Here is an 18640-nt window from a genome sequence, read left to right as displayed (position 1 = left end):
CAGGGTTGGTGTCTGCATACTGTATGGTATAAGTCTCCAGTCCTGATTCAAGTGGACTGTGTTCCCTACCCCGACCCCAGATCCCCAGAATAGAGGACTCACAATGTGGAGCAAAGGAGAATTTGGTGAAGATCTGCTCGAAAGCTTCATTTCACAAATGAGGCAACTGAGGCCCCAGCAAGTAAGGGACCCTGCCAGTTAGGAGTCAAGTGCACAATGTTACTTGGCTCTCCTGTCTGCCCCTAATTGTGACTCCTCCCCCATCACAGGGCTATGCTTAGAATATTAAAACGGGACTGTTGTGGCAAAAATCAATTGTCTGCAGGAAAACAGTGCACTGTCCTTTAAGGCTCACACCTTTCATGCAGCTGGGATATCTGAAATGTCAAACTACCTCCCTTCTGTATGTTTTTGGGAAAAGGATGCTGTCATTATTTCCTTGGGAGGGCATACATAAAATGGCCATCACATTTAAAACTGAATCGTGAGAGGCACACATCACAATAGCATACAGTTATGCCCATAAAGCCATTAATAGAAACCATCACATGTAAAATATTGAGCAAACAGAGATAGCATAGCCTTAAAAAGTGTGGTCTCGAAATCCCTTGAAAAGTCTCAGAGGACAAAATAAATTAAGATTGTGGAGTTTCACTTTGGAAATTGTCACCTAAGCCACACATTCAGACCATTGCTAACTGCCACTTTGATTAAATGGGGCAGGGGAGTCGAGCCCCAGATTTGAGCTAAGGAGAATCTGGAGAAGGGGGAGATGAGAAAGGGGGGAATTGGGGCAGGCCAGGCAAGGACATATTGGAGAGGGTCTTGCTGTGGGGAGGAGGTGGGAGGGGCCTGGAGAGAGGAGGGGCCTTGAAAGGTGGGCATAGATGAAGGGAGGAGGGGAAGGCCAGGGCCACCAAAGGTACCCTTCCAGTGGGATCATTAGTACAAGACCTTCTTAATTTTTTTGGAACCAAGCCCATATGCAGAGAGGATCTTACCTTTGAGCCTCTTTGCCCCCAGCTAAGGCTGCTTGAAAAAATTCACATGTAAACATTTACATGTCTCTCAAGTGATATTCACAGTTTTCCCAAATTTTTTTTCACAGACTTAAAATACACTGGAAGCATTTTTTTAAAAGTTTTATTTTCATTGCATTTCAAACACAAGATGGGCATTCCACTCCCAACGCATAACCCCTCTCTTTTTAAATCAAGCCCCTCCTACTGTATTCTGTAAAAGGGCAAATGATTGGCTTACCTCTGGCTCTTCCCTAGGAAAAAAATGATTTCATGTTTTTTCAACATAGCCACGCCCACCGCCCTGGAACCAGCCCTTTGTGGTTTTGGACCCAGGCTTGCCTACAGCGGGTGAGGTGGGGTTTTTCTTTTCCTCCCTCCTCCCTCCATCCCCACACCGGGTGAGCCGAGTGTGTGTGGAATACCGAATTGATGCGCGCAGCCCCGGACGCCCCAGATACCTGAGTGTCTGGTTTTTCAACCGTTAAGGCGGGAGGGTTTGGCGAACGAATGAGAAGTGAGGAAACGCTTAGCGCAAAGGGAAAAAAGAGAGAAAGACAGACAGAAAACAGGTTATGGAGGCCGGCCGGAGGCGGCCCCCTCCCCCCACCCAGCGGGTGGCCCGAGGGCTCCCACTACCTTCTCCGCAGTTTTAGCGCCGCCGGCTGCAGAGCGCCCGCGCACAGGTACCACCGGAGTGTGCGAACACGGAAAGTTTTTGCCCGCGCAATGGCGCAAAACACAAGACAGCCCATTCCCCAGTACAAGTCCACAGTCGGCGGGTAATTTGGGGAGTGCCAGGGTGGGAACTGGAGAACACTTGAGCATGTCATGCACAGGCGGACACAATATGGACACCAACACACACCAACAACAAGCTGTCTGAGTCTAAGCAGCCGTGCCAGGCGAGGCGGGGACGCACCTTCCCCAGTGACCCCAACCCACCACGGCCCCAGCCAGCCCAGCCTGGGCAACCCCGAGACCCCTCCCCAGCAGTTCCTGGCTCACCTGAAGCCCCCGCCTTTCTTGCCGGCCCCCACCCCACGACTCGGGGACGTCTTACGGTCGCTGGCGCTGGTTTGTCCAGCTGGAAACGACCCTCAGTGTTGTACGGCACCACTTTTCCCGGCACCATTTTTCTCCCTAGAGGGCATAGACTTCGCCACCCAAGCCCACCCCAGACCCTCCCGCTCCCAGGGCAAAGTTAGGGCCCCTCGCTGGAACTTTCTAGCAGGCTCTTTCCGCCTTTGCCCAGACCGCCCTCCTCCCGCCACCAGGCCCTGAGCCCCATCGGGCAGCCCTGCCACCCCATCCCGGGGTCCCCGGGCGGCCCTGCTCCCCACTGGCAGAGTCCGCCGCATTACCTAGAAGCAGCAGGCGGTGCGTACACATGTAGCCCATCTTCTCGTTCTGGAGTTGCTTGTCGATGAGCTTGCTGCGTTTCTTCTCTGCGCGCTTCTGGGCGCGCTTCTCCAGGCTTTCCTTGCGGACCTGTCTGCGCTTCTCCGCCAGGGGAACCTTCTTGACCTTGGGGCTGGTGGAGCCCCTGGACTGGGGGCTCTCAGATCGGCAGAAGCAGCCTCCGAAGGCCTGGACAAGGAAGTTGCGGAGCAAGTTGCGCCGGGGCTTTCGGCGGCGGCGGCTTCGCCTGGACTGCAACCAGCGGCGGCATCCGAAGGTCCCATCGTCGGATTCGTCTCCGCTGTCGCTGCTGACTGATACTTCGTCGTCGTCGCGGTCGCAGCTGCGGTCGGACCTGCCCCGCCAGGCATATGCGCGAGGAGGCTGCGGAGTAGGCGGATCGGCAGCCTGGATCTCGGGGCTGGGGGGTCTAAGGAACCGGATCTTGGGTCGGGCTCCTGAGGCAGGGACAGCAGGGGCGGCCCGGGCGGCAGAAGCAGCCGGAGCGGCTGTGGCCGCTCGGGCGGCCGGAGCGGCAGGGGCTGCCCCGGCGGCAGGAGCGGCCGGGGCGGCAGCGGCTGCCCCGGCGGCTGGACTGCCAGGGGTGGCAGGGGCTGCCCCAGCGGCTGGAGCGTCAGGGGCTGCTCCCGCGGCTGGAGAGGCAGGGGCGCTAGAGGCTGCCCCGGCAGCAGGAGAGGCAGGGGTTCCGTCCCCGGAATCGGGGGCTTTGCCTCCTTCCGCCAAAGCTGTGGCTGAGCCTCCTTCCATCTCGGCTTCTTCTCCCTCAGTTGGGGGTCTCTCTCCCTCTGCTTGCTCTCTCTTAACTGGGGCTCCAGAGATCTCGATGGGCGGGCCGTCAAGTGCGATTGGGGGGCTGTCCATGTTGACGGGAGCGTCGTCGACCCCAACGGGGGTGCTGCCAATCTCGCGCGGGGGTCCGGAGATCTCCATCGGGGGGCTGTCGCCCGCGAAGCGTGGAGGAGGTCTGACAGCCTCTCGGGATGGGCTGCCGCTGATGCCTGGGACCCAGGGGGGGGGCTCGTTCGTGGCGGGAGCGATGAGGACCGCACTCGGGATCGCGACTGCCGCGATCTGGCTGCCGCCACCGCCGTCGATTTGTGGGATAGCTCGGGGGAGCCCGGGGGGTGGGCTGTCGTCCCCAAAGGCTGCTCCATCAAACTCAAATGGCATAGCCTCCTCAGGGGGAGGACTGCAGACTCCTCTGAACCCCGCGTTTGCAGGTCTGCGGGCTCGGGGCTCCTTGGGAGGAGCACTGAAGACCCCCGCACCTGGACCTCCTGGAGCAAGGTCTGAGACCTGCAAGAGAGGTTGGCTGCAGAGAGGTTGGCTGCAGCCTCCCTGGTCAGGCTGCTCAAGCTCAAAGGGCATAGCTTCTTCGGGCGGAGGGCTGTAGCTTCCCAAGCTTTCTCTGGCCTCACCGAAGGCTCTGGGCTCCACGATGGCTGGGCTGGAGGCCTCAAGGCCTGCAAAGGTCCCAGTGGTGTCTCCAGGGTGCTCCAGGGTAGGCCAGTAGTCTCCCATGCTGGACTGCTCGACCTCGAAGGGCATGGTTTCCTCAGGAGGTGGGCTGTAGCCTCCATGGGCTCCAGCTTCCTCGACAGCCTGGCAGAGGCCCTGGAAGTTGGGCCTGGAGACCTCTGGGAGTCCACAGGTCTCACCTTCAACTTCAACGGTGATGGGCTCGCTGTGAGGCGGTTCGGTCTCCATCTCTTCGGCTGCGCCAGGCCCAGCACCGGGGGCAGCTGCCCCTGGGGCCTCCAAGGGTGGTTGCTCGGGCTGTTGCCCGAGTTCAAGGGGGATATTGTGTTGTCCTGACATATTATTGCCGTCGAGGCAGTTGCGCACGCCCATAACACGGTGGCGGTTTCTTAAAATAAACTTGGGGCCCCGTGAGACGGAGCACCCAACCAAACTAGGGTGAAAAAAATTTTCCAAAAAAACAAAAATCAAAGTATCAGCTAGAAAGTTCTCCAATCCCACTTTCCAACCCTCCTGAGGTCAGGGGGTTCAGGGCCTCAAACCCCAGACCGTGGCAGAAACAAATCTATTGTTGCTGGTTGAGTCTTGGTTCCTTCCTGGCTACTTTCTATCCCCCCAGGTTGCCCCTGGCCTCCCCACTTTGGCCTGTCCTTGTCCCCTCCTCTCTTCTCTCAGCTCCAGGCCAACTCCGCCTGCTTGGATCAGAGGAGCGCGCCGATTCGGTCCGAAAATCGCTCGTAGTGCTCTCCTTCTGCCACCAGGGGACGCCGGCCCTGGTGCCTAGGTGGCTCCTGGAGCCGGTTCCAGGCGCCGGGAGCCCCGGACTTTGGGTAAGGGGGCTGATGAGCGCAGGCCTCGCAGGGACGTTTTGGCTCCTTCCACTCCTCTCCCTGACTGATTTGGAGTCTTTCTCCTCTCTTCTCCCCTGGCCAGAGAGAGAGCTCTCCTGCGTTGCGGGACACGTGACGCAAGACGTGGGCCCTGGGCTGCTTGAACGCAGGAGCTGAAACTCTCCCTCCCATACCCAAATAATTCTCCTCAGGGGGAGGGGGGACTGCAGGAGGGTTTCATAACCCCAAAATACCCCTGAACACCAGAGCCGCAGCCCCCACCCCTGGGCAGCCTCCAATCCCAAGCCCCAAGTCTGGAGCCCAAGGCTTTGGGCGCGTGAGAAGGGGGTGCGAGCGCGCGCGGAAATGCGACAGGTGGTCGTGAGCCCACCGGCGGAGCAGACAGGAGGCGAGGGGCAAAGGGGCAGCCGAGATGTGCACGTAATTTGTTTTTAAAACGCATTGGGGTACTTTCTGCGTCTTCTGCAGGTTTTCTTTGCTGTTTTGCCAAGGCTGGCTCCTGTAAAGCACTTCAGTGTCCCCCATCCCCACCACACTCGGGGTCTCCACAGTAGCCTAGCACGACACAGGCAGGGTTCACCCTCATTTAAGGGGACGACGATATATACAGGGGAATAAGAGGGTCTTGCTCATGTACTACGGAGACTCGCTAAGCGGTAGCTGCCGCGGCATGGAACCAGGGGCGCGGGACGCACAGGAGACCCCTCAGAATGCGGGCCCCAGACTTTCGGGGGGGCCCTACTGTTCTGGGGAAGGGCTAAATGGAATTTCAGTTGATATTTACGGCCGGTTTAGGGTGGTCTCGGAGACTGAACAACCCCGTGCGCACCGAACCTAAAGATACACACCGTGCCGTGCAGGCAGCTGCGGCCGCGGTGCGCGGCTCCCTACCTCAGGTACAGGCTGCAGGGTTAGTCGGTCAGCTCCTCTAGCTCCTCTTCGACCCCACTCCAGCCCCTGTCCAGCCCCCTGTCCAGCCCCTCTCCTCTCGCTATGGGTCTCCCAGAGCAGCCGCTTTACTTTTCCGAAGCTTGAGCCCGCTGAGGCGGCAATAAGCCCGACTATAAACCCGGCAGTGGCCGGGCTGCGCTCCTGTCACCATAGCGCGTGGTGGGCTCAGAGCCGGCTGAGAGTGATGTCCACATCTGGGTGGGCTTGGTGCGTGCACACACACTGCTCTGGGTTTGGGGTCTGCGGAGGGATTTGAGCTCCGGGAAAAATTCTGCTGTTTGTGGTTCACGTAAAACGCTGGACACGGGCATCAGATCTGTCTCGGCTGTGGATGACACGGACCTGAGTCACTTTTAGGTGCAAGGCAGCTGGGCAGGACGCAGGTGGTCGTCTGGCCTTAGGGCAGGGAGGAGTGGTGAGATGAGCGTTACACAGGGTGGGCTGCGGCAAACGGAGCGCACCGCCTGGTTTGCTGTGTCTAGGAGCCGCAGGCGGGGGAACTACGCACGCACACTCCAATCTCATTAAATCTTAACACATCGCTCTTAGAAAGAGGGGGTCATAGCCACTGCGCATCATTGTCCTCACATCCCCCAACCCTGTGGCCGCCCTGTGCAGAGGGAAGCTGACAAAATCGGACCCTGGGTAACATTCGGAGCCCCCCTAAACGCGTATAATCTCAGCTGTATGGGTCTACACACTTCCAAGTGCCAATACTGAACTTTGGTTCAAACTTTGGACAACTATCGCCACGCGCGATGGCTCAACCATTTGGGTATCCACTGAATGGTCCAGATGGGTCGCCACAGTCAACTCAATCCCCTCCGACCCCAGCGCTGGGTCAGCCATTGGGCTGGGGTCACGCCAATCAAGGCTGCCTGGCGAATGAGCAGGGGCCGTCAGACCGGAAAACGGATATGAGTGGGAGGTCCAATAGGGGGCGCCGCGTTGGAACGCCCTAAGAGGCTGTGCTGCTGGGGTGGTTGAAAGCGGTTGGTAGGCGGCGTATGGTGACCAGGCCTGGGATGCCACGAGGCTGGCTGATGCCGTGGGGGCACTCTTCCTGATGCCCCAAGTCACAAAGGCTGAAAGGGGGGGTCGGGGCTGTCAGGGGCCGACCCTCGTTCTCGCTGATGGCGGTGGCCAAACCCCCCCTAACACAGGGATCCGCCGCTGGGGGCGAGGCGAGGAGGATTTCCATGGCCTGGAGGTAGAGGGCCAAGACCCTGAGGAGAGAGGGGGCTCAGTGCCCCCGATGCAGAGGAGCTGCCCCAGATGGATAAGGAGTTGAGGGCCCGGGGATGCTGAGCCCTGCCAAGTGGAAGGTCAGTAGATGTCGGGATTTGGAGCCTCAGGGAGGCCGCGATGGGGGCTCCAAAGGGACGGTTTGCTCTCGCCAGGCCTCGCGCGCAGCCCACTTCACTTCGGCTCTTTCCCAAAGCACTGTTTCTCTAGGAATGGGTACAGGGTTTCTGTTCTGCATCCTCGTGAGCCTGTGGGACCCCTTTGTTAAACAGTCTCTCTGGCATCTTGTTTGCTTGCCAGGAGAGCACACGCACTGACGGAATAAGTATGGGGTAGAGAGCAATCTTGCTTCGGGGAGCAGAGGCAACATGAAAAAGAAAAGAAAAGAAAAAAAAAACCCTCCAATTGGGAGGACCTTGAAAGTCTTCTCGGAGAAAATGGAGTTTCAGAGGGGCCTCCGTGGAGGGATAGACGTCTTGGCTATGAACAGAAGAGGGGGGGTGGGGGTGGGAGATGTTGGCCTATGATGAACAAAGATCCAATAGTAGGAAACCTGACACGTGGCTGGGTAAAGAGAATGGGGACCTTGCCGGGCCCTGGAGGAGCCCCGGGAGAGAAAGGCAGGAAACCCTGGGTAGGATCTCCCTGAGAAAACCATGGAATGTCAGGGCAAGCAGTTCTGAGGCTATCTTGATAGGAAATGGATCAGATGTTGAACTTTGTTACTGTTATTGTTATGTTATTTTGTCTTGCAAATGAGGATTTGAGCTTAGTTTTAGGAAAAGTTGAGGCAGTGTGGAGGATGGCCTGATGAAAAGAATTAAGGAGGCTGTGGCCAGTCATGACCTTTCAGGGAGGGAGAACCACCCACAGTGAAGGAAGCAGGAAGGCTGAGGGAGGGGACTCCAGACGGCTCCCAGGGGACCCTCTAGCAACTTCTGTGCTAGGCACAGAGGGTGGAAGAGCCAGAGTTTGGCACCTGGGTGATGCGACATCCATGGGTGAGGGATGTTGGGGCAGATCTGGGGAGAAGTCGGCATGTGGCAGAGCCAGTTTGGTTTTAGACGTGACACGGGAAGGAAGGACGGGCAGTCTGGATGGAGATTTCTTTTACAGCCTATTTAGGAGGATGGGATTGAAGTTTAGAAGAAAGGTAAATTCAAAGTGCCATTCATCCTTATTAGGATGTGAAATCACTAGATCAGATAAAACCTTCAGGGGGAGAAACGTATTTGGTGATAGAATCTCAAACACTTGGAGGACTGGAGAGGAAAAGGGGGGACATTACAGGAGAAAGCAGAGGGGCTAGGGCATGAGTGCTCTAGAGGGAGGAATTTCAGAATGGGTTAGGATGTCTGGTCTAGGTGGTGGGCTCTGGGCCTCTGCACTGTTGGCGTCTGGGGCCAGGTGTTCCTGGTTGTGGCCGCCCTGTGCCCTGAAGGGCGCTAAGCAGCATCTAGCCTCCACCCACTAGATGCCAGTAGCATCCCCTTAGTTGCAGCAGCCAAAAATGTCTCTAGATTTTGTCAAGTGTCCTCTGGGAGGCAAAATCGCCCCCAGTTGAAACCACTGCTTTCGGCTGAGAAAGGACCCTTAGACTTGAGTAGAAATCACCAAGATTTAAAGATAGATTAGGGCCAGGAAGAAAAATATCCCAGCATTTAACTCCAGCATTCCCCTTTTGTCCACTCTTGTTAATTTCCTGTAGTGACTGGCTACCAGAATCTGAAAACCCCAAATCACTTGGGTGACTGGGGGTCAGAGCTGAAACTCTACCTCAGATCAGCAGTGGGACTTGAAAGACCCCAGAAGTGTGGCCAGATGTTTGAAGAGCTGACTCACTCGAAAGGCAGCTGGGTAGCCTGGCCCCAAGGATCCAAGGACCCAGTGTGGTAAGAGTTGGGTTACTGGTGGGTTGACTGGGGGGGCCACCCTGATTGGTGGGACTATCTGGTGAGCCAATTCAGGGCTGCTGATCTTGTTGGCTAAGAGAAAAATGTGGCCTTGACCCAGATGGAGATGGCCAGTGGTGGTGGGCAGCCTAGCCTGGACCTCACTGCACCAGGGCACAGCTTTTAGGATCTGCCATCAGAATTTTAGAATTGAAAAGTATCTTGGGCATAGATTTTCAACTCTGGATGGATTTCTATCAGGGAAAGAGAGAGAGATTTTACAGGCATGAACAGGAAGGAGGAAGGAAAATTAACTAATGGGTTCACGCGGCCCAGGAGGAAGGCAGGAGAGGGTGCAGGGTGCTGGAGGGAAGGCTGAGCAGTGGTGAACCTGTGGGCCAGGGTCTGGACCCTGTCCCAGTGGGGTGGGCACCAGGGAGGGGCTGCAGTGAGGTGATACCTCCAAGAGAGGAGGGAGGGACTGGCTGGTGGAATCCAGGTTAAAGCTCCTTGAAATCTGTATATGTAGCTACTTAAAAAGAACAGATTTTCTACACTTGATGCATTAACAATAGAATGGGAAGCATTGCTCTGGTTTCAGTTAAACTGATAAACACTATTCATGTTTCAGTTATACACTGCATTTCTTTTTTTTTTTTAAACAGAGGTAACAGGGATTGTACCCAGGACCTTGTGCATGTTAAACATGCGCTCTGCCACTTAGCTACACTCTCCCCACCAAACGTGGCATTTCTAAGGTCAGCCTGTCCAGGCCAAATGGCCCAAGAGCCACAGGTAGTGATCAGCTAGCTGGCTTTCTGTAAGTAGGTAACCCCCATGGAAAGGTATTTCCTTCACTGCTGACGCTCTGAATGGCACCAAGGCCACCTGCAGGGACATGACCCCCCCCCCCCCCCCCCGCCTCCCAAACTCTGTCTCACGGCTCTGTTGATGCCTCCATGCTGGCACACAGCATAATCAGCAAGGAGCGTCAGTGTACTTACATGTGGGGATTTTTACTCATGGCCAAAGGCACAAGGCCCATCCAAATTTTAAGTAGCTGCCTGTCAGCTTGCTTTCTTAGCTCATCCCTGTTTCCAAGAAAGAGAAAGCAAAGTGGAAGAGGGTCCCTGAGATGGAGGGGAGGTGGGCAGGAGAGAAGGGAGCAGAAATCAGGGGGAAGTGCTCTTCCTGGGCGGTGGATTTTTCCCTCTCCAGGGCTGGGAGGGAGGCAGTTTGCAGGGGCTTTCCCTGCAGCCCCCTCATGTCATTAGTTGTCAGTGGGTTGCTTCCAAATAAGAAGATGGAGAAATCTTTTCACCAGTTGTGAGGAAAAGGCAAAAACAGAAAGGTGAGGACCCAGGAAAGAGAATTCAGGCAACGCTTACATTTCTTCAGCTGCCAGTGACAAATGGTTTCTGAGCACTACTGAGTAGCAATGAGACTTTGAAGCTGTTCAATGAATTACTGTTCTGTGAAGCCTTGCTGCACCCATGCCTTTACCTCCCAGTATCTCCTCTGCCAGCCTTGGCCGGTGGAGGCAGCAGCAGCCTACTGCTGTCTGCAGGAGGGTCTGTGTGACCAAGCTGTTTCAGGCAAATGCCAACTGCACGGAAAATACCTCCAGTGGATGTGCGTTAGTTGCAGATGCAAGGCTGATGTTAAAGACAGTGGCAGCCAGACTTATGAAAGACTTGATCTGCTCAGATTAAAAAGCCCCCAGAGGCCAAGGGTTCCCCACCATGAATTCAGACCCTTCGTTCAGTTCACTAGACGTTCTCAGTGGCCCTCATCTTGGGAGGGCTGCCCAATTCTGCTGCAGCCAGACGTGAGACCGGCACCTGACCACCTGCGCTTGTACGGTGGGTCCAGACATCCTCCAGTCACGGGACTGTGGATTCCTCCTCCAGGCTGGCTGATGATGCAGCAGAGAATTTCAAGCAGAAAAAATTAACAGCGCCACGGGAAAGGGGTCTAGGAGGGGGGCAAAAGTGGGGGCTGGGATGGCAGAAGGGAATCCTGGAAGATAAATTTGGCTTTAGTGGAAACTCTATTTAAAATGTCGGTAATTCATGGTGGAAATTCCAGGCACCCTGGGGGCTTCTTGGCAACGTCATTTGAATTTAAGGGGAATGGTATATTTCACCTCCTCACACAACCTCAATTACCCAGAGCGAATTTTCCTAATGAAGCCTAATTGAGACAGGACATAAGCCAGTAAGCCAGAGCACTCAGAAGCCGGGCACTCAGAAGCCACCTCTTGCCTGGGGGGAGGAAAAATGTATTTGTCTGCTGGGGGGCGGGGCAGCATCCTGGGCCCTGAGCCCCTCAGATTTGAGATTCAAGGCCTCTTCCTAAACCAAAGTCCAAGACTGAGGATGTGAACTAGAAAACAAGATTTCCTAGGTTTTTAATCTTTCCATTTGAGGCATGCGTATGACAACTCTACTGCACCTATGAAATTGAAATTGCTGGGCCAGGCCAGTAAGAGACTCTCGGAGGGAAAGCGCCAGTAACGGTGACTAATCTGAGGTGCCCAGCAGTGCGGTCCACTGCCATCCCTGGCTGTGAAAAATGCTCTTCTTAATGCCGACCTGACGTCACCCCTGCTGCCACCAAGTATTTAAGGCCTGCCATAGAGTCTCCCCCAAACCTTTTTCTCCCTAAATCTCTACTTTTTCAACCTCTACCCCTGATGTTTATAGGCTTTGTGATTCCCACCTCCCAATTTTTTCTCCCTTCTCAGGTGTCCTCATCTCCCTGCATCTTGCCATTTCCCTGACTCCCCCCAAACCTTCTTTTCCCCTTGTCCTCAAATCTCCCCTCACATCACAGCTGCCTCCTGCCCTCTCTCCATGGAGCCCAGTCTTACCCTGCCTTTCTGATAGCTGTGCCCCCTGTTAATTTATAACGTGTTCACCCTGAAATAAGCCCATGGAATGAAAACTGGCTGCGTCCACACATGAAGCTAGGAAGGCAGTCTCCCCAGTTCTACCCTGGAATAGGGAGTTGGAGGGGGGGTGCCAGCTCCTCTCAGATGTCCGGCCTCTACTGGCTGAGTGCTGTCAGCAGGTGACAGTGGCCAGGCCCTGCAGACTCTTGGCCTGGGGAGAACTAAGTTACTAGGCTGTTTCCTCTGGCTTCTCTGCCATTGGCATTAATGAGGCACCAGCACTGGTACTAGGGGCTTTGGGGGACAAAAACCGCAGGAGATTTAAAAAAGAGAAACATCAGTAAAATTCACCTAACATAGAGCCTTGTAATATGCAGCACCCCTCAAAGGAAAATATAAAACAAAAATGGGATGTTTAATCACTTAATTTGACATAAGCCAGTTTTTTTTTGTTTTGTTTTAGACATTTGCTTTCTTTATCTCATGCATTTGCAGGAGAGGCAAAATTGGTTTGAGGGGAGTGCAAAAAAATCTTAGCTAGTGCCAGGTCCCGCAGTACAGAAACAGAACCACAGCACATCTGTATATCTGTGCCATTAACATTTCATGGGAGAGGACCAATTAAAGAAAAAAGAATCTGAAAAAGCTCCTGGGCGGGGATGAGAATGAAAAAACCAAACCAAAAAAAAAAGGTTGGGAAAACTAGTTTATTAACTGGCTGCATCCTCTGAGCCATTTCCTCAGGTCTAGCCTAATCAGGACTTTTGAAAGTGCTACCAAGTAACACATTCAGCACTTGTGGTCAGTTAACCAGCGGGGCTGGCACTCATTCATCTCCCTCCCAAAGCAGCCAGCATCTCCAGGCTGCTCCGGGCGAAGTTGGCTCCATGCTGTGCCCCTCCCCCAACCCCCTAAAAGCTTGTTTTCTGATGCTGAAATCAGGGAGAGCAGGTGGGGAAACACCTGCAGACCTAAGAAAACCACTAAATACCTGCTCTTAAGGAGGGCCAGGTTTTTCCTCAGGCGAGTAATAGGACACAGTGGAATTCTGTAATTTCTAACTTACCTGTCTGTCTGTGTATCTTCTAACCTGCCTCTAAACCATTTTTGCCCCCAGTTCAAAACCAGATTTGAGAACACCAAATCAGATCAACACAAAACAGATTTCTTCACAACTGGTGCTTCAATTTTATCAACTTTAGAACTTTTCTGGAGCCATTAGCATTCAAATCATTTGGGAGAGTCAAATTGCACAACTCAGGGCTGCTTAAACTAATTAACCGCATATCATTGGAGCTGAAAGGGATGGGAGGACCATCTCCATCTCCTTCATGTTCCACATGAACTAACGGAGGCAGAGGGTGCTGGGTCTGCCCCAAGGCTGCTGGGCAGGACCAGGGCTGGAAGCTCCTTAGATCCCGTTGCCCATCTCTGGGGCATCAGGACTCAGAAAACAGCATCGTTAACCTGGCAGAGCAGGACAAGGGACTCCTGCCCCTGCTCTGGAGCGTGGGGATTAAAGATGTAACTTGAGATTCTTATCCCCCTTTGCCCGGCAATTTTAAGAGGAGACTTCACTCGCTCCTGGAAGCTTAATCTGATTCTAGTGATTTGTTTCTTGTGATAGGTCACTTTTCTGTTAAGAGACATACTTTCCCCAACACCATGGTTTCTACTCAGTTTCCTCTCAATAGCTTCCCTTTGCTTGAAGATCAGTGATAATACAGACAAATTAAGTAAAATCCAGACCGGTTATTAAACAAACAAAAAAAGACCTCATTCTTCCCAACACTGAAGTTGCAGCTTTCTTCCTCATTAAACCTTCTATCACAGCTGCTAAAAATGAGGGCTAAGAGTAAAGGGCGGTAAGCAATTCCAGGGAGGGGACAGTTTCTAGTGCGTTAAAGAAACATGATCTTAAAACAACTCCAAACTTTCAAATTCCCATTTCTTGAATTCTGATAAACATAGATGAAAAGTTTTGTTTGCCAAACTTCAGAAGTAAACCTAAGCCAGACTGTTGACAACACACAATATTTGAACATGCTGCATGATTTTCCAACTCAACAAGTTTAGTTAAAATGGTCCAAGTAAAAGCAGATTTCTATTAAGCAAATGATCAATGTAGCAGAGTAAACAGTCCTGAATATTGGAGCATACCATCACACTTAACTAGCTTCATTCTCCACCTCCTTCTCTACCTCTTTCTCTCCCAGTCTGAAATATGGTAATTCACCCAAGTGGTCAATTACAAGGTCTGCTTTTTTTTTTTTTTTTTTTTTGAGGCCATTTCCAAAGCTGGAAGGGTAAAGTAAACCCATTCAAATGCTAACACCCCAGTTGGGCAGGGCAAGACAAAGGGCTAGTTGGGAGACTAGTGAGTTGGGAATGCTAGGAGAACTTGCCAGAAACGCCCCTGGAAAAGAAAGGCAGCTGAACACTATTGCCTTAGGTAGAAAGAGGCTTTGCAGGGTCTGAGTAGCAAAATCCACTCTCCTTGGGGCAGGTCCCAGGCACTTTCCTAGGAGGGCTGGTATATTCCTCAGGTGTTTGGTATGCTCCCAATAGCTCTTCCACCCACCCTGCAGCCAGGATGGAGGAGAGGGTGGGGGAGGGGAGCGGAGTCAGGGAGGGGGTGTGGGTGGTTAACAGGTTTTCACAATCAAGTCGTTTTTGGAGGAATGTCTGAAAGATGGCAAAGTGTGTGTTCCTAAATGGGGACCCCCTCCCCAATAACTAACCTGGTATTATTTCTTACAGTTAAAAGAGCCAGCCCCTCCCTATACAGGCTTCTGTTTAAAAAACAGCCCAAGACTCAGGGGCAGAGGTATGGGCTAGGCGCTGAGGACTTTTTTTTTTTTTAACTTGTTTATTCATCCTGCAACAAGGCGACATGCTAATTTCTTTAATGCAAAAACCTAGCTCTGTGGGAAAGCGGGTCCCCCAGGCTCCCCAGTTTGTGAAGGCAGCCCACACACTGGAAAGCATACCAAAAAAGCCTACCACACCCTGACTGCTTTTGCTTATTCACAAGAGGCATTTTACTGGGTGAACTCAGGCTGCAGAGACGTTACCAGAGGGGGGAAAAAAAACAAACATTTAATGCCACGGAAGGAAACACAGCATCGCTGTTTTTACACTAAGTAGAAATGTCAGCTTTGGGGAGCCCCCATTTCACTTAGGCAGTTTCATGCTTTCAAGCCACAGGCAGGTCACTCTGGACCCTTCTTCAAGTCCTCTGCAGCCTCCAGGCTTCAGGACACTCCCCTGCTGCCCAGGGAAGCTCCCTTCCCGAATTTACTAGTGAAGACCAGACCGGCACCCAACAGCCATTAGTCAGCGCCACATCCCGGCATAACCAAGTTCTGGGGCGCCGCGACTCCTTTCCTAGGGGAGAGTCCTGGAAGGAAGACCCCGTGTGTTCCTTCCGGCCGCAATCTTAGGAGTCTAAGAATCTGACCCGTTTTTTCATTTCAAGTCTCCAAACGCTTCACCCCCCCCCCATCATTCGCATCAGAATAGCTCAAACCGGCGCAAAAACGAGACGCGCGCGCACCAAAAAGATCAGTTTCCAAATCGGGTGCGATTTTGTAAATACATATCGCTAATCAGTCTTTCCCCCCAGGACTGCCAAGAAAGGCACACTACGTGCCGAAGATGCGTTACCGGATTGCGTCCGTATTTGTGCCCATGCACCGGGACAGTTTCACCTCCAGGTTACAGATTCCAAACTTAACTCCAACTGAGCTGAAAATGGCTGACGCGCGCCGCCTCCCCTCCCCTCGGCTGCCAAAGCCGCCGGCCCCTGCCCCCTCTCGACCGCACGCCCAAGGACTTGCGTCGGATCCAACACCTTTTCTCCGGCTCGGCGGGTGTCGCGCTCTTTGGAGACGCGTTGTAGGGTTCCCTGATGATAGGCGCAACTCCCTCTCCAGCCTGTACCTTGTTCTGCTTTACCTTTCCGCTCGCAATCACCTCGCTGACCTCTCAGCCTCTCTCTTACATCCCCAGGCCTTTGCGCAAACAGCCCGGGACCTCCTAGCAAAGCTGCACCGAGCTCCGCCGCCAGACCAGCTGCGCCAAGAGGTTGGCGATGCCCGACGTGACCAAGTTCGCGCCACCAACCTTGGTAGCCTCACAAGACTCCCGTACCTCCTCTGCCTGCCCTCCAAGTATGGGTGACTCGTGGGAAACTGCCGGCCGGCTCGGAAAGGTCGGCTCTGGGGCCCGCGGGCAGGTGCGCACGCTCTTTGGCGCGGTGTCCAGCCCCGCGAGCGCCTGGAGACGTGTGGTGGCGGCCAGGACTGGCGCACAGCCGCCGGGGACACTGGTGCCGAGGTCCCGCAGATCCAAATTGGCAGCGACGGGACCTGGGCTCCAGGCTCTGAGTGTCTTAAGTACCGCGCGCGAGGCTTTCCCGAGGCCGGCAGTCTCCGGAGTTCTTGCTCAGTCTCAGTCTGGTTACTTTACGCACATTGCAACAGTGTCGTTACAGCGCGGCGGCTCTCGCTTCCTGAAAGTTGGCGCGAACACCTCTGAACCATGTTTCTGGCACCCGCCAAGGGCAACTAGTTAGAGACTAGTTTCTCCAGGAGGGAAAAAAAGCATGTAAAGCAAGTGACTTACCCGTGCCTTTGGGGTGTGCAGCTTGAAACCTGGGGCGCCCCGGGATTCAGGCGCGCATCCTGGGCACCGGCTCCGAGACCTCAGGCTGTCTCCAGGAGGACGCGGGGAGCGCCCCGCTGTCCAGTGAGCCTTTGGCCACTGGGGCGCCCGCCGGAGCCTTGGGGAGAATTTGGGGAGCTCTTCCCAGCTCATCTTGGGCCCCCGCCTCTTTGGGCTAGCTAGCGGAGCCCGCTCTCTCCCCGCTTTCCTCTTAACCTGTCTTTCTTTCTCCCTCCCTTTCTCCCGCCGCTCCCACACCGACCCCAGACTCCCCAGTTAAGCGGTGGGCAACCAACCTGGGTCCAGAAAAACAAGGAGAATCTGGGGCGCGTCCTCCATTAGTGACGCCGGATGGGGATAGGTCCCCTTTTGGAAGGGGACTCTGGGGATGGGTCGCGGCGGGTGGGCTGCTTCGGCTTGCAGCGGCGCTGCTGCTTCTTCTCCTTTGGCTCCTCGGACTCTTTGGGGTCCCTCGGATCCTTGTCCTCGGGCTCGGTCTCCTCCCCTTCTCCGGGTCTCTGGGACTCCTGAGTGCTGGGCTGTGCGCGACTTGGGGAGGCGTCGGGGCTCCGCAACCTCAGAGCGTTGAGACGCTCGGTGAGGGATTGGGCGAAGGTGGGGCGCTTGGGCACCACGGGGCCACGCTCGTCCTCGGGCTCGGTCTCAGGCTCAGTGGCGGGGGCGGTCTCGGGTTCGGTCTCGAAGTCGGTCTCGGACTCGATTTCAGACTCTGTCTCGGTCTCTGATTCGTAGTCAAACTCTTCCTCGTACTCTAGGCACTCGGGGAGGGAGAGCTCGAGGTCGGCCTCCTCTTGCTCGTGGTCAGATTCAGGGGGCCCGGGGAACACCTGGGCGGCGGAGCGGTGGTGGGCGTTAAGAAAGCTCCGGCGCTGGGCAGCCGCACGCTGCTGGGCGCGGGCGCTGGAGGTGGCAAGGGCGCGGAGGAGCGCAATGGAGCAGGAGAGCCAGAGGAGTGCGGTGGCTGCCCGGCGGCCTATGGGTGGGCACAGATCGTTGTAATTGTGGCGAGCTCGGCGCCACTGCTGAGCTCGGGACCTACGATCCATTCTCACGCGCACACTGCGAAGCCGACCCACCCTCTGGCTCTGCAGAGAGTGGCTCCGATATGCATCGGCTGCTGGAGCCGGAAAAGGTGCTCCCGGCGAGGTAAGAAGCTGGGTCCGGAGGTCCCAGCCCCACCTCGGTGGGAGGAGGAAAAGGGAAGCACCTACCTTCCTGACCACTCAACTTTCTAAAGCTCCGCGCCTCTGCATTCCTCTCTGAGCAAAAAGAGGGGATGGGAAAAGGGGAGGAAAAGTCTATCTCCTCTCGGCTCCTCTAAGTCTTAGACTCCGCAGTCTAAGACCCGGGAGAGGTGCCTCCGCTGGTCCTCTCGCCTGGGAGAGGAAAGAGGAGACTGAGGCGAGGAGAGACCGTTTTGCAAAGTTGCGCGCCCGGACTTCTGCCGGGCATGTGCAGTAAGGAGGCGGGGGCGTCTCCCCGCGAGCAGCGCGGTGGCGCGGAGCCGGAGGCGCAGACCCTAGTGGGCCGGCAGGTGGCAGGAGGGAACCTTGTTTGAAATCATTTGGGCGATGCGAGGGGCGGGGGGCCTGGCGGGTGCCAAGGAGCAAGCCAGCCAGCCAGCCACAGGTTAGAATAGTTGCGCAGCTGGGCGTTGGTTCTCCGTGGTGTCCGTACCCCTCCCCACCTTCTCCAAGGTTATCGATAAAATGAAGAAAGTCCGAAGCAGCTAAAAAGCAAACCACGAAATTGCAGATATTCCAGAGGAATGAAGGTTCTGTACGTCAGTACTGACGATCCAATTCCGGGCATTTTCCAAGCGCTGAACAGTTTGAGGATAGTAACCCCAAGCAATCATTAATCCCGAAACCACCTTTGACAGATCTGTTACAGTGACTATAATTTGAGAGCCCCCCCCCCCAATGCAGCCTCAATCGCCTAATTACCTTGTGGACGAATAAGCATCTTCCTTAAGAAGGGCCCCCACAGACGGACGGGGTGATGGTTTCCACCTCCCTAAACCCATCGGTGGACCTCCCTGAGCTCTAGCTGAGAACATGTGCTGAAACGCTTTAATTAGCTGGAACCGCTAACGAAGTCTTTCCATGCTAATATTCAGTAGGTACAACCAGTTCTCTGCCCCTGGGGGGCACTTCAGGGCGATCAGCTATCAAGGAAACCTCACCGGGTACCGCTCAAATC

The 18640-nt window shown here is 54.8% G+C and overlaps 2 protein-coding genes across 8 annotated transcripts in view; both read right to left on the bottom strand.

Moving 5' to 3' along the window:
- The window catches only part of LOC102533381 (guanine nucleotide-binding protein G(s) subunit alpha), a 65506-nt gene extending 48661 nt beyond the window's left edge, over positions 1-16845 (bottom strand). For 4 of the 7 annotated variants that reach the window (XM_072944483.1, XM_072944482.1, XM_072944484.1 and 1 more), the window contains exon 1: positions 16714-16845. In XM_072944483.1, the coding sequence (XP_072800584.1) occupies positions 16714-16756 (43 nt within the window). In that variant the 5' untranslated portion in view covers positions 16757-16845. Of the gene's footprint in view, positions 1-2027; positions 2163-2383; positions 4293-16713 lie in introns of those variants that run through there. The other 3 variants (XM_031687662.2, XM_072944477.1, XM_072944476.1) reach the window with 2 other exon arrangements.
- Positions 16756-17484, bottom strand: LOC102528916 (neuroendocrine secretory protein 55). Its single transcript, XM_072944489.1, has one exon. It carries the CDS (start codon positions 17482-17484, stop codon positions 16756-16758), a length of 729 nt encoding a protein of 242 aa, XP_072800590.1.
- Between the last annotated feature and the right edge of the window lie 1156 nt (positions 17485-18640).

The sequence above is a fragment of the Vicugna pacos genome, chromosome 19 (assembly GCF_048564905.1).
Source record: "Vicugna pacos chromosome 19, VicPac4, whole genome shotgun sequence".
Lineage (NCBI taxonomy): Eukaryota > Metazoa > Chordata > Mammalia > Artiodactyla > Camelidae > Vicugna > Vicugna pacos.
Note: the sequence above shows the minus strand (reverse complement) of the source record. Positions and strands in the feature narration are given on the sequence as shown.